The sequence below is a fragment of the Canis lupus genome, chromosome 4 (assembly GCF_048164855.1).
Source record: "Canis lupus baileyi chromosome 4, mCanLup2.hap1, whole genome shotgun sequence".
Classification (NCBI taxonomy): Eukaryota; Metazoa; Chordata; class Mammalia; order Carnivora; family Canidae; genus Canis; species Canis lupus.
Window position 1 is genome coordinate 30,028,708 of NC_132841.1, and position 12,972 is coordinate 30,041,679.

Consider the following 12,972-nt stretch of genomic DNA (forward strand, 5'->3'; position numbering starts at 1 on the left):
GTCTTGATTATTGAACTGTACACACAGTTCCATAATAGAGACTACTTGGGAAAATGTAGAATCAAATACGTGACAATATAACAAAACTGACATACAAAAAAAAGCATTTGGAGACAATTCACAGCATTTATTCGAGTTAATTCATTTCATTCAATAATCTGCCATATTGTTGCTGTCACCGTTAACATTACCGTCATTACTATTTCTCTTTCCAGAGGACCATGCTTTTAAAAAAATCTGTCTGGGATTTCCATGATATTTAACTCTACGATTAAAAATCTTTTTCTTTACCAAAAGGCAACCCCTTCAACACAAGAGGAAACAGGAAAAATGGAGATTTAGTTGTAGAAAGTGATCTCCACCAGAAACAACCCATAATCCATAACCTTTCAGGCTTGTAGTTTTACTTGAGGTCTCTTTTTGGGGGGAGGGGACTGTCTCTCATAAATGTTTGCTTAAGGCAGAGAACATGCCCTACCACATCACAGATGGGAAATAAGGTCTAGTGCCTAGAGAAGGTGGCAGGCAGGTGGTCCTCCAGAAAAGGAACCCTTATGGCCCTTAGGTGACAGAGTCATTTTGCCAGTCACTAGTAGTAAAAAGGTCTAGTCAGGTGAGTAGGAGAGGTAGTAAGTAGCTCCCAGTTAGAATCTCTAGCTCAGGAATGTCTGTGAGTAAGCTGGAGCTGGAGGGAGACATTACAATCTGTAGAAAGTGACTAAGAGGGGCAGCCCGGGTGGCTCAGCGGTTTGGTGCAGGCTTCAGCCCAGGGCATGAGCCTGGAGACCCAGGATCGAGTCCCATATCAGGCTCCCTGCATGGAGCCTGCTTCTCCCTCTGCCTCTCTCTCTCAAATAAAATCTTAAAAAAAAAAAAAAAGAAAAAGAAAGTGACTAAGAATAGGCAAGTATGAAAAAGACACCAGTTCCCTACCGGGGGACCCACAGAGTGGTGGTACCACCAGTCAAGGGCAGGCCTGTGCTCCTTTGAGAAGAGAATACACTGAGTGGGTTCTGCAGTTTTCCTGTAACAACTGGAATGATACTGAACTAGTGGAAAGTTTTCATTCAGAGGACCAGAAAATACTGATAGAACACCTGTGTACAAGGCAATGGGACAGGTCCTGAGAAAAGAAATCAAGCTAAAATGTGCTCCCGACCAGAAGGAGCCATCTAGCAGCGGCCATCAGACCCCTGCACACCACTGAGTGCTGTGTCCAAGGGGCTACGTGGAGGGAAGGATCGCTCCTGGCTGGATTAAGGGAAGGCATTGCCCCATCCTTTCCTCCTGGTCCTCAGCCTGTCCTCTGTGCCTCTATGTTACTGCTCGGCCTGGCCCATTCCTGGCACTTGCTTATCTTAACCTTATCTTTCTTGGTGTGTGAAAAATGGGAGTTTGGGAAGATAAGATCCTGCTTCACAGGTGCCCAGTGTATGTGGAATGGATGTGTTGTAGAAATGTTACTCTGTCCTGGTTCAGAAAGGTACACGAAATCTGGGGAAAGGAGAGCTAAGGTGGGGTGGTCAAGGTATGGTGTCTTAAGTCAGAAGGTGGGAGCAAAGTCATACCAACAAGCAATTTTAGCACACAGCTTAAACCAGATGACACAAAGAGCATCAACACTGCCAAAGACCCCAAGAAGGGAGCTGGGGGCCCTCTGCCACAAAAGTGAGTCTGCAGAATTGGAAAGCTGAAATCCTTTTCGCTTCTCTAGCCAAGCTCAACCAGAGCGTATGAAAGAATGATGAATAACCAGAGGGTCTTAAATTTCTGGAAAGTAGAAAGATCAAGTAAACTCCAGCACCCCCAGCATCCCTCCCACCCCCAAAACGGTGAAGCTGAATGTCAAAGTATAGAGAAAGCTTTTAGATATCTTCTTTAAGTTTGTTTTTGGCGTTTTGGTCTGTAAGCAATCAAGATGGAGAGAGATGCTATTCCAAAGAGGAAAGTTTGTAGGAACCAGAGTAGTTGAGCCCGACCATTCGTGATGCCTTTAGACCTAAAAAAAAGAAAAAAGGAAAAAAGAAAAAAACTTAACCAGCAGAATTTTAACGTTATGGTTTCATAAGAGTTACTGTCTTCCATTTTTTAAAAAATGTATTCCTTCTATTTATTTGCATTAGGTTTATTTTGCCATTTTCCTCCAACTTCTTAACTCACATGGTTAGCTCATTTATTTTTATTTTTCTTGTGCATTTAGGATGGCACACTCTTCCCTCGGATGTGGTGTGGCTACTGCCAAGGGCATGGTATTATAAACCGATTTCTCATGAGACTTTGAAGAGCAGACAGGGATAAAAAAAGCACTGGAATGGCTTTAGAGGAAGTGTTTTGTTGAAGGCAGAGCAAATGAAAATCCTAGCTAGGCCAACTACTAGCTGTGATGCTGGGCAAGTCACACTCATTCTCTCTCAGTATCTGTTTCCTCCTCTGAAAAACAGGAATATCAGCCACCAACTGGTGGCTCACTTGGTTAAATGTCTGCCTTTGGCTCAAGTCATAATCCCAGAGTCCTTCTCCCTCTCCCCCCTTCCCTGCCCCCTCGTGCTCTCTCTCAAATAAATAAAAATCTTAAAAAAGGGGCAGCCTGGGTGGCTCAACGGTTTAGCGCCGCCTTCAGCCCAGGGCCTGATCCTGGGGACCTGGTATCGAGTCTCACGTTGGGCTCCCTGCATGGAGCCTGCTTCTCCCTCTGCCCCACCCCCCCTCTGTGTATCTCTCATGAATGAATAGAATAAGAAAGAAAGAAAGAAAGAAAGAAAGAAAGAAAGAAAGAAAGAAAGAAAGAAAGAAAGAAAGAAAGAAAGAAAGAAAGAAATATCAGTATTTATCTTAGCAAGTTTTGATGATTTATAAAATAACACACACAAAGTGCTTAGTAAACAGTCTGGCACCTAATGATAATAAACATCTCACTGCAGTCATCCAAACTAAACTGCCTAAAACAAAGCTCAAAAGAAAATATCTCAACTGAAGTGAATGGCTTGCTAGTCTCATCTGTATATAAATAAGTCTCATGTGGATAACTTCTAATTTAAAACAAAATTTTAAAATAATATATGTAGAAATAATTTCCCACACTAGCAGATTAAAGGAGAAAAATTAAAACATCCATTCTGAATGTAAGTTCTGGAACTAAGAAATAGGATGGAACTTCCTTACTCTGATAGAGGAGGTCTACACAACTCTAGAAGAAACCTCATGCAAAATGTTACAAGCTTTCCCTTTAATCAGCAACAACACAAGGGCCAGCAGAATTCATGTTCATGCAGTATTACTTAATAAAAAATGAAAGACTTAGAAGTCTACCAAAGCGGGGGGGGGGGGGATTTGTGAGCTACACTAAGACACATCCATTTAATAGAATACTGCGCACTAAGAAAATGAATGAGGTAAATTCATAGGTACAGACATGGAAAAACAGGCATATGTGACAATAGAGAAAGTTATAGTATATATGTACATATACTATGGTGGCTATAAAGTCAAACATATAGTCCGATCTTCTCTCTGGTTAAAAGGAATTCACCAATTCCTTTTTATTGCTGGATTCACTTAAATTTATTTGTTCATTCATAATTCAAAGGGAGCATTTATTCTGGTGTACAGTGACAAGCGATTTACTGCAACACGCGATCCTTATAGAAATGATCTCAAGAGCACAGTAACAGTCACCTAAGCTCTCTAGGCCTGTTCTCCCTCTACCCTTCAAAGACCTGGACAGCAAAATGTTAAATTTGAGTCTTTTGGTTTTCTTTAGAGGCTCCAAATGCCACTAACAGAATGGGTGTCAAGTACTGGTGTCCGAGAGGTTAGACCACACTCCTCCAAGCTAAAATTCTGCTGCGAGGCTGAAGGGACCACTGCAAAGAGCGCTGGAGCACTTCCTATTCTAAGTCAAGCTCCAAGAACAGCTTCAACTACTTGGAGAGCTTGCCCTGAGTCCCCTGGAATTCAGGGGAAGAGATTAGTATCGGATTCTGCAGTGGGAACTGCATGCACTCATGGGTTTATCCTGTTGGAGGGGGAAGGCAGGTGTTACTCTGAGCTGTTCAGATCTGCTGGGAGGCCAGAGACACAGGTGGGCTTCAAAGGGACCCTGCCCCAGAGGCCCTAACTGAAGGGCAGAAGAGATGTCAGTAAAGGAACAACTCTCCCCAACCACAGATCCTGAGGGGAATCTGCATGTGGCAGGCTGGAGGCGGCATCTGAAGGAACCACAGAGGCAACTACAGGAGGGCCATCCCTAAAGATGGCTGGTTTTTCAAAATCCACCCGGGCCCCCCTGGAGCAAAAGAACCAACACCAGGTATGCAACATCCATAGCTCGCAGCTGCCTGACACAAGGCAGAAGCGTGCCGTTTCCCCTCACTGTTCCCACCCAATGGACCACAAGCAACTGTTGCTAGTGAACAGGAAAAAGAGGCGCCTCAGAGAGAAGGCACCAACTACACTCTCTTCTATTGGCTCCTGGGCCCCAGCTGGATGACAAGAGACATTCTGACTTAGGTTCCAGTTTATGCTTTTAATAAATAGCCTGGACTTAGGCTGGCGAGTATCAGATAGTGACTGGGAAGTGCTTCAGATTTCATCCAGGGCTAGGGTGGGAGAGAAGCAACAATCCACGGGGTGAGAAAGAACAAAGCTGCTTTCTGCTCCTCTCCTGGAAAATCCAGTCTGTTTCATAAACCAGTAGAATAACATTATCTCTTTAAAGCACTTAGCAAGTGTCTGGCATAGTGTGCACTCAGTAAATATTATTATTATTACAACATGGTTGTTATAAAGTATCTTATTTCTCACTTTTATAAGTAATACAATAGTAATAGGGGTGATAGTTCATCTTGACCAGAGAAAATTAACTGTAAAGTAATCTGGCATTACTGTAACCACCTCTTCATCACACTTTACTGTCTGTACATGGTTACATGAAGCACTAATGTCGAGAGAATCTTTCCTAGGACCCTCACATAGTATTAACGTACAGCTGCTCTGCTGGGTGGAGCTGAGAGGCTTTTCCAGCTTGCAATGCATCCCAGAGTCATCTATGGAGCTTAAAAAAAAAATAATAGATTCCAATTGCTGAGGCAAGGCCCACTAAACCGAGATTTCTGGATCTGGAAACCACACGTGTATATTTCAAAAAAGCTCCTCAGGCGATTCAGTTGTGAAACTAGGGTTGAGAATCATTAGGCTCCGTCAATAAACTGGCTCTTTGTCAAACTAGAAGGCAACCTCCAAATCTTTGCTATAGGTGGAGCTAACAGGGAATTTTCTTTAATGAGAAAAATCATCTAAATTAAGTACTAAATAACTGAGTAGCTAACACAAGTGAAATGAATCCATTCATTAAATAGTCACTGAGTACTCCCCTGGCGCTGGGCTCAGTATTAGGTGTGGAGATTCGACTCTACTCCGCCTACAAATGCATGAATTATTTAAATGTGGCTACTCTCAACTCGTATTAGATACCAAGAGAAAAGCGATAAAGACCTATTAAAAAGACTTAAAATATTAAAAAAAAAAAGGGGGGGGGGGGGGAGCCCGGGTGGCTCAGTTGGCCCAGGGCATGATCCTGAAGACCCAGGATCCAATCCGACGTCAGGCTCCCTGCATGGAGCCTGCTTCTCCCTCAGCCTGTGTCTCTGCCTCTCTCTCTCTCTGTTGCTCATGAATAAATAAATAAAATATTAAAAAATAAAATAAAAATAAAAACACTTACTTGTGGGACGCTTGGGTGGCTCAGCTGGTTAAACATCTGCCTTGGGCTCAGGTCATGATCTCAGGGTCCTGGGGTGGGGCCCCACATGGGGCTCCCTGCTTCTCCCACTCCCTCTGCCCCTCCCCCTGCTTGTGGTCTCTCTCACTCAAATAAAATCTTAAAAAAAAAAAAAAAAAAAACACTTACTTGCACAAAAACATGGCGTACAAGGACTCTCCCACGTGAATCAGCCAGGCAAGCCAATACCTGAAACAAAAGTCAGCCTAGCTTAGGGTGATGGTTATCTGCTGATGGAATCTAACACAGAAACCTCAAAAAGGTGCCTTAATGTGAACCAGCAACACTCTTAAGATATCTAAAGGCAAGTGCAGGCCTTCCAGATAGACAGTAGGACTGGTGCTGTAGGGTCCACATCCCATTTCTGGAGCCCTCCTTACCCGCTGTGCAAGAGGGTGTGATGATGGTCCACCAAGTACTGAGTGAAGAGGCCCAAGGGTCCGAGGCTCTGATAAGGGACACTCTGAGGCCAGAAGACAACCCACTGCAAGAGAACCAGAGGCACGTGATACCTAGTAGGTCACTTAAATTAGCAAATGCTTATTTTTGAGACTGTGAAACAATCCTGATTCTACGAGAAAGACCAGAGACCAAAGGATCTCTGGGCTTCCATTCTCCACTTTTGTTTTCTAAAAGCTACGCCACCGCGAGATTAATGCAGAGGAAGCTCCGTGGTTATCAGACTCAGGGCCCAGGCTGACTGACTTTTACTCTTATTGAATTCCACCAAAAACATTATTTCAGGGAATCCCTGGGTGGCACAGTGGTTGAGCATCTGCCTTCATTCCAGCGCGTGATCCTGGGGTCCTGGGATCGAGTTCTGCATCGGGCTCCCTACATGGAGCCTGCTTCTCCCTCTGCTATGTCTAGGCCTCTCTCTCTGTGTGTGTGTCTGTCATGAATAAATAAAATACTTTAAACATTATTTCATACAGGTTGTTCATAAATTTTAAGTTTCTATGCCCTGGCTAGCTTCTTTACAGCAGAAGCCATGGCTTGAGCCAAACCCCCATTTAATTTAGAATCCCTTTTTCTCCTTTCACTCTTCCCACATCTAAAAACCAGGAACGATCCACTTCCCAGAGCTGGAAAACCAGTACAAGAGGCCCTAACAGCAACTACCCAACTGTATTAGGCTTTTGTTATCTGACCAACCTTCCCTTCCTCCCTATGTCATAATCTCTGCCAGCTTAGGTTTTTTCTGAGCATTCAGGGTCCACAGATCCAAACTCATTGCCCCGTGCAGATCTCAGCCATTGGCATCTGAAACATAAATAAAGCCCAAAACATCCCTGCCTCTTCCCACCCCCCCCAAACCCCGAGGGAATGGAAGGGGCAGCACCTGCCAGATTCTAAGGCCCCACAGCTCTCCTCCCTCTTACTTTCTGACTAGTCAGGAAGCCAGAATCATAGGACAGAAACGCACCTCCCACAATTTTCCAGTTCGACACCGAATTTTACGGAGGAGGGAACCCGAGCCCGGGAGACGGGACCCGACGACCCATCCCAGGCTCCCGGGGTCCTGGGGTCCGGGACCTCCTGCCTCTCTTCTCCATTACATCAACATAGTCCCCGGCCTACGCCTCCGGGCGTCTTTCCTATCATCCCTTTTTAAATTATTAGTATTATTTTTAAAGATTTTATTTATTTATCCACGAGAGAGGCAGAGACCCAGGCTCCCTGCAGGGACCCCGAGGTGGGGCTCGATCCCGCGACCCCGGGGTCACGCCCTGGGCCACCCGGGCTGATCCTTTAAAGGACAGACAGACGGTGTCAGTCGCGGCGGCCCCTCCCCCTTCCTCAGCCCACAGCCCCGCCGTCACATTCATGACCCCTGTGTCCCTCCTTCAGGCCTCACCCCGTTTTCCGAGCAACCCCCAACTGCCGGCCCCTAGCATCCCGTCTCGGAGGCCCGGAGGCCCGGCGGCCCGGCGGCCTGCCTTCCTCCCCGGCGAACTCTGCTCGCTCTCGGCCGGGGCGCGGGGGCCGCGGGGGCCGCGGGGGCCGCGGCGGGGCGGGGCCGCAGAGGCGAGGCGGCCCGAGCGGACCCCGGCCCGGGGGGCCCACCGACCTCCCGCGCGTGCTAGTAACCTAGGCAACCGCCGGCCGCGCAGGCGCACCACCAGCCTCTCGGCCTACGGGGGCCCGGCGGGCCAAAAGACACGCGCCGCCCCGCCGCGCGCCTCACCGCCATGTAGCCCAGTGCCAGGACGGTGACCAAGGCGGGCAAACGTCTGGCCGGACGGAAGTAGGCGGAAGCGGCCCTGCCGGCCTCGGACTTCGTCACCACCATCTTGAAAGAGCTACACGCGGAGTCTCGGGGTGGGGAGCCGCCCCCGCCCCATCCCCATCCCGGGAAAGCCTGGCTAACTGGTTCCTCGGGGCCGTGGGCAGAGGCGGGCCAGTGCGCCTGCGCGTCCTCCCAGCGCGCGGAGCCCGACTGCGCCTGCGCAGCCGCTCGGGGCCGACCGGCGCGGGGCCCCTCCGGGGAGCGCTCGCTGTGCTCGCGGGGCGGCTCCCCGCTGCCCTCACCGTGTAATACCCGAAGGACAGGGCGATGGCGGTGAACCAGGGCAGACTGCCCCTCTGGAAGTGCGCCTCGCCGCCGGCCGCCGGCGCCATCCCTGCGGCGCCCCCGCCGGACCGCGAGGCTGCGGCTCTGCGCGGGGCTCGGGGGCGGGGCCCGGGGCGGGGGCGGGGCCCGGGGCGCTCCTCCCTCCCGCGAGCCGGAGGCACCTGCGGGCTCGGGAGCTCCGCGGGCAGCGGGAGGGCCCTGGGGAGACCCCCTCTGAGAGTCTCGCTTTTCCCGGGCCTTTGGGAAAGATGTGGGAAGACACGCTGCTTTCCGCCCCCGGTGACCGCGACCCCGAGAGAAGTGATGCTCCTCCTCTTGGTCGGAGAAGGTGTGCGGAGCCCGACTGCGCGGGCCTTGGGCGCACGGCTGTGCAGTAGGCGACCTGGCCTCCCGTCCTCCCCCTGCGACTCGTTGTCGCCCTTAAACAACACAACTTCGACTGAGTAGCTTGAAAGGTCACATTGGCCTTTACTGAAAGGTTCATGAGTGGGGCGGCACCCATCTGGCAAATAGAAAAGACCTCTGCTGAGCTGCCGAAAAGGATTTTTTTATAAAGGCAGAGAGGGGGCATTAAAAAAAAAAAAGGAATTTATTGCTTTAGGCAATGTCACCCCAATAAAGGGTAAGGGGTCTATCAGAGGATTACCTCCCAGTGTGGACCAAGAAATTCCAGTTTTATGGGTTAAAGGTCATAAAGGGGGAGGGGAGGAGAGAATGAAACTGCAGTGAGATTAGGTTTTAAGGGGACGCCTGGGTGGCTTAGTGGCTGAGCGTCTGCTTTCAGCTCCGGGGCGTGACCTTGGGGTCCTGGGATATAGTCCCAACGTCAGGCCTGCTTCTCCCTCTGCTTGTGTCTCTGCCTCTGTGTGTGTGTCTCTCATGCATAAATAAATAAAATCCTTTTTTAAAAAAAGATTAGGTATTTATTCTTGATATGGGGCCTTCTCCATCTGTAAAATGGGGATATAGCCATTCCTACCTCAGGGCTCTTGGTTGGATTAAAAGAGTTAATACCTATAATAACAGCACTCACAAAAGTGCTTGGGCCATAGTGCTTTCTGAGTTTTGGTTATAATTACTGAGCTGTGTGTCAGGCCCTATACTAAGTGCTGCAGATCAAACCCAAGTGTGCTCTGGTTAGACTTCATGAGAAAAATACTATTTTACTTGGGCCTTAAATGTGGGTAAAAAACAATAGGTGGTATTTATTGGGTGCTTACTATGTTTGAGGCATTGTTCTAAGTACTGTGTTTTAGAAGGATTAGCTCGTTAAGTTCTGAAAACCACCCTGCGCGGTAGATTTTTTTCTTTTTGTCTTCAGACAGAGAAATGTCTGAAGTCCTATAAGTTGAATACTGGAAATCAAGTGATAGCCATGTTCCGGCACTCTTCAGGCCCATGCTGTATGAGGTGTGGAATATTTCCATAACTTCTTCAGTTGATACGGGAAGGTTCTGTTTCCTCGTTTTTTTGTTTTGTTTTGTTTTGTTTTGTTTTCTTACATGACTGTTGGGCTATGTTTTAAAGAATGAATTCCAGGATACAGTCCATTTCCCAGATAAACCACAGCACCTGTTAATATTTGAGTTACCAATCCTAAACAGTTTTTCTTAGTCCTAATTTCTTTCCATCAAGAACCACCTTCTTGGTTCTCTTCTCTGAACGCCTCTGCTTTTTCAGCTCTCCTTTTACTTCCTGTCCCCTAGATACAGGTTTTCCCTAGGGTCTTCTCTCTGTATTAATAGTACCTTTGAGGGGAACCCTGGGTGGCTCAGTGGTTTAGCGCCTGCCTTTGGCCCAGGGTGTGATCCTGGAGTCCCGGGATTGAGTCCCACGTTGGGCTCCCTGCATGGAGCCTGCTTCTCCCTCCTCCTGTGTCTCTGCCTCTCTCTCTCTCTCTCTCTCTCTCTCTCTGTGTGTCTATCATAAATAAATAAATCTTTAAAAAAAAATAGTAGCTTTGAGATTCAAGTTTGCCTCCATCTGGATGACTGAACTGTCTCCAGCCTTAGCCTTCCTCCCCTGCCCTGCTGCTCACCTTCACAAGGTGTCACACCGCACTTCAAAGACAGGTCCACTTTAGGGACGCCCGGGGCGGGCGGGGGGGGGGGGGGGTGCGGGCGGGCAGCGGTTGAGCGCCTGCCTTGGGCTCAGGATGTGATCCCAGGTCCGCATCTGGGGGATCTGGGGATCAGGGATCCTGTCTCCGCACTGGGCTCCCTGTGGGGAGCCTGCTTCTCCCTCTACCTCTCGTGAATAAATGAATAAAATTTTTAAAAAAGGCAGGTCCACTTTATCTTCTAAGGCAGTCCTCACAAAGGCTTCCCTGTTTATGTTAGCTATTTCCTTCTTCCAGGAACCCAGACTCCCCTTCTTTGGCTGCCTTCTTATCTACTCAGCCACCAAGAGTTCTGTTGATTGAGTAACATTTCTTCCAATCTTCCCAGATTAAACCATGGTTTAACTTCGCCCTCCCTGGGTCATTCCCTCCTATGTTCTACTGATGTGGGAAACAAAGACAAAAGAAAAATTGTTAAGTTTCCGTATTACTTTACAGCCGTTGACAAGTCCTTAAAACTGGCAGAGTGACATTCCTCTAGGAACTCAGCTGCCTCCTGCCTCGATGTTAATACTTTGCTAAGAGCAAAAGGCTATCTTAGCCTTGACTTCTAGGGTCCTATGAGTCTACTTTAACATAGAAAAATTCCTCTGGAAACTTCTTTTATCTCTTCCCCCCAAGATATAGGTTAACGACCATCCTCCAAGCATCTGACCCACTGATATACATCTGAAGGGTCTCATGAGGGATTTTACTAAATAGTAATAGATGACCTTTTTCCTAACAGTAGCTAGCCCCCTCAGGGTCCTGAAAACTTTCTTTCCAAAATACCTTGGAGGCTGATGCTGTCCCCCACCCCCTCCCAGTGGCCTATAAAGTACATAATAGGCCACTCAGGACTCCAGTGCCGCTTGTTCTGCCCATGGGTCCTGTCCCTGTTCTTTAATAAAACTGCATTTTGCGCAAAACATGTCTCAAGAATTCTTTCTTTGCTATGGTTCCCGACCCCAACCATTTCCTACATCACTACCACTTGCACCCGTATGCAATACCTTTTTCAAATTCGACCTACAGTTCTCCACAAAGTACAGTACTGACCAAACCTTTACCTTACCATATGTTTTTAAGAACTTCCCTAATTTTAGACTATTGTTTTTTTTAGTATTTTTCTTCTGATGTTAAATATGCATCAAGGGAGATTTAGGAGAAATAACTAAGGATAAAATTGTAGAAGAGGCAACATGGTTAGGGGCAAAGGACTATGGGAAGCTAGGTTTTTGGGTTTTTTGTTTTGTTTTTTAAAGACTTATTTATTCATGAGAGACACAGAAAGAGAGGCAGACACTTAGAGGGAGAAGCAGGCTCCCTGCGGGGAGCCTGATGCAGGACCCCACCCCAGGACCCCAGGATCATGACCTGAGCCAAAGGCAGACACTCAACTCCTGAGCCACTCAGGTGCCCTGCTAGGTTTTGATTTCGTATCTCCCACCACCATGCTCTGAGCCCAGCAAGTTACTTAGTGCCCTGTGCCTCCCCTCCTCACACCCCTGATTATGGTTGGGAAGAGAGGTACAGCCATAACCAAAGGATTTTACATTAGACCACCATGCACATGTAAGGAGTCCAGATGAAGGTACCAGATGATCTTTACTCAGATATGAGTAGTTCATGTCAATCCATAAAGAGCCCACAGTCAAGTGGAGATGTCAGCGGGAAATTCTCCAAGGTTTCCTCTTCCCTAAAGATATAAATGTAGTGATCTGAAGGGGCAACTGCACCCCAGTGTTGATAGCAGCAATGTCCACAATAGCCCAAGTATGGAAAGATCCTAGATGTCCATCCACAAATGAATGGATAAAGAAAATGTGGTGTGTATATATACACAAAGGACCATTACTCAGCCATCAAAAAGAGAGAAAGAAAGAAAAAGAAATCTTTCCACATGCAACAACGGGGATGGAACTAGTGGATATTATGCTAAGTGAAATAAGCCAATCAGAGAAAGACACTCACTCGTGTGGAATTTAAGAAACAAAACAGGATCATAGGGGAAGAGAGGAAAAAATAAAACAAGATGAAATCAGAGAGGGAAACAAACCATAAGAGAAAGAGACTCTTAGTCATAGGGAACAAACTGAGGGTCGCTGGAGGGGAGGGGAATGGCAGCATGGGGTAACTGGGTGACGGGCACTGGGTAATGGGCACTGGGTGTTACAGAAGACTGATGAATCACTGACCTCTACCTCTGAAACCAATAATACATTACATATTAATTAATTGAATTTAAATAAAATAAAGAAACCCTTAGCAAATGTACACTTAAAAACAAACGAAACCAAAAGGGTTTCCTCTTTTCTATCTAACTCACCCTCTTTACAGGTGACAGAGGTTGCTAAAACTTTGATCCTCCACTTGCTCTATGTTGCCATCCTGTCTGGGTTGGCAAAGAAATATCTCACCCTTTACACTTTCTCTCTTTCCTTTGGATAGATTAGTACCTACATATGAAGACAATGAAGAAAATATGGGAAAAGAGTTTTACAACTTTTGGAGAGAGAA

General features: G+C 47.3%; 1 protein-coding gene and 1 long non-coding RNA gene across 2 annotated transcripts in view; one reads left to right on the forward strand and one right to left on the reverse strand.

The window, feature by feature from the left end:
• Positions 1–5,879, forward strand: part of LOC140632100 (uncharacterized) — a 27,070-nt gene extending 21,191 nt beyond the window's left edge. Inside the window, exon 6 of the long non-coding RNA XR_012029629.1 lies at positions 3,761–5,879. This is a non-coding gene — a long non-coding RNA (uncharacterized lncRNA). The remainder of the gene's footprint in view (positions 1–3,760) is intronic.
• Positions 107–8,449, reverse strand: TMEM254 (transmembrane protein 254). Its single transcript, XM_072823780.1, has 4 exons — positions 8,312–8,449; positions 6,160–6,263; positions 5,909–5,968; positions 107–1,999 (listed from the first exon to the last, which is right to left on the reverse strand). The coding sequence occupies exons 1-4, from the start codon at positions 8,399–8,401 to the stop codon at positions 1,879–1,881; spliced, it is 375 nt and encodes a 124-aa protein (XP_072679881.1). The 5' UTR covers positions 8,402–8,449; the 3' UTR covers positions 107–1,878.
• Positions 8,450–12,972: the final 4,523 nt, after the last annotated feature.

Excerpts from the sequence above, each read along its gene's own strand:
- TMEM254 (XM_072823780.1), bottom strand. The coding sequence starts at position 8,401 with ATGGCGCCGGCGGCCGGCGGCGAGGCGCACTTCCAGAGGGGCAGTCTG. Across the intron at positions 6,264-8,311 it reads TGTCCTTCGGGTATTACACG|TGGGTTGTCTTCTGGCCTCA; the intron begins GTGAGGGCAGCG and ends GTTCTCTTGCAG. Across the intron at positions 5,969-6,159 it reads CACACCCTCTTGCACAGCGG|GTATTGGCTTGCCTGGCTGA; the intron begins GTAAGGAGGGCT and ends CTTTTGTTTCAG.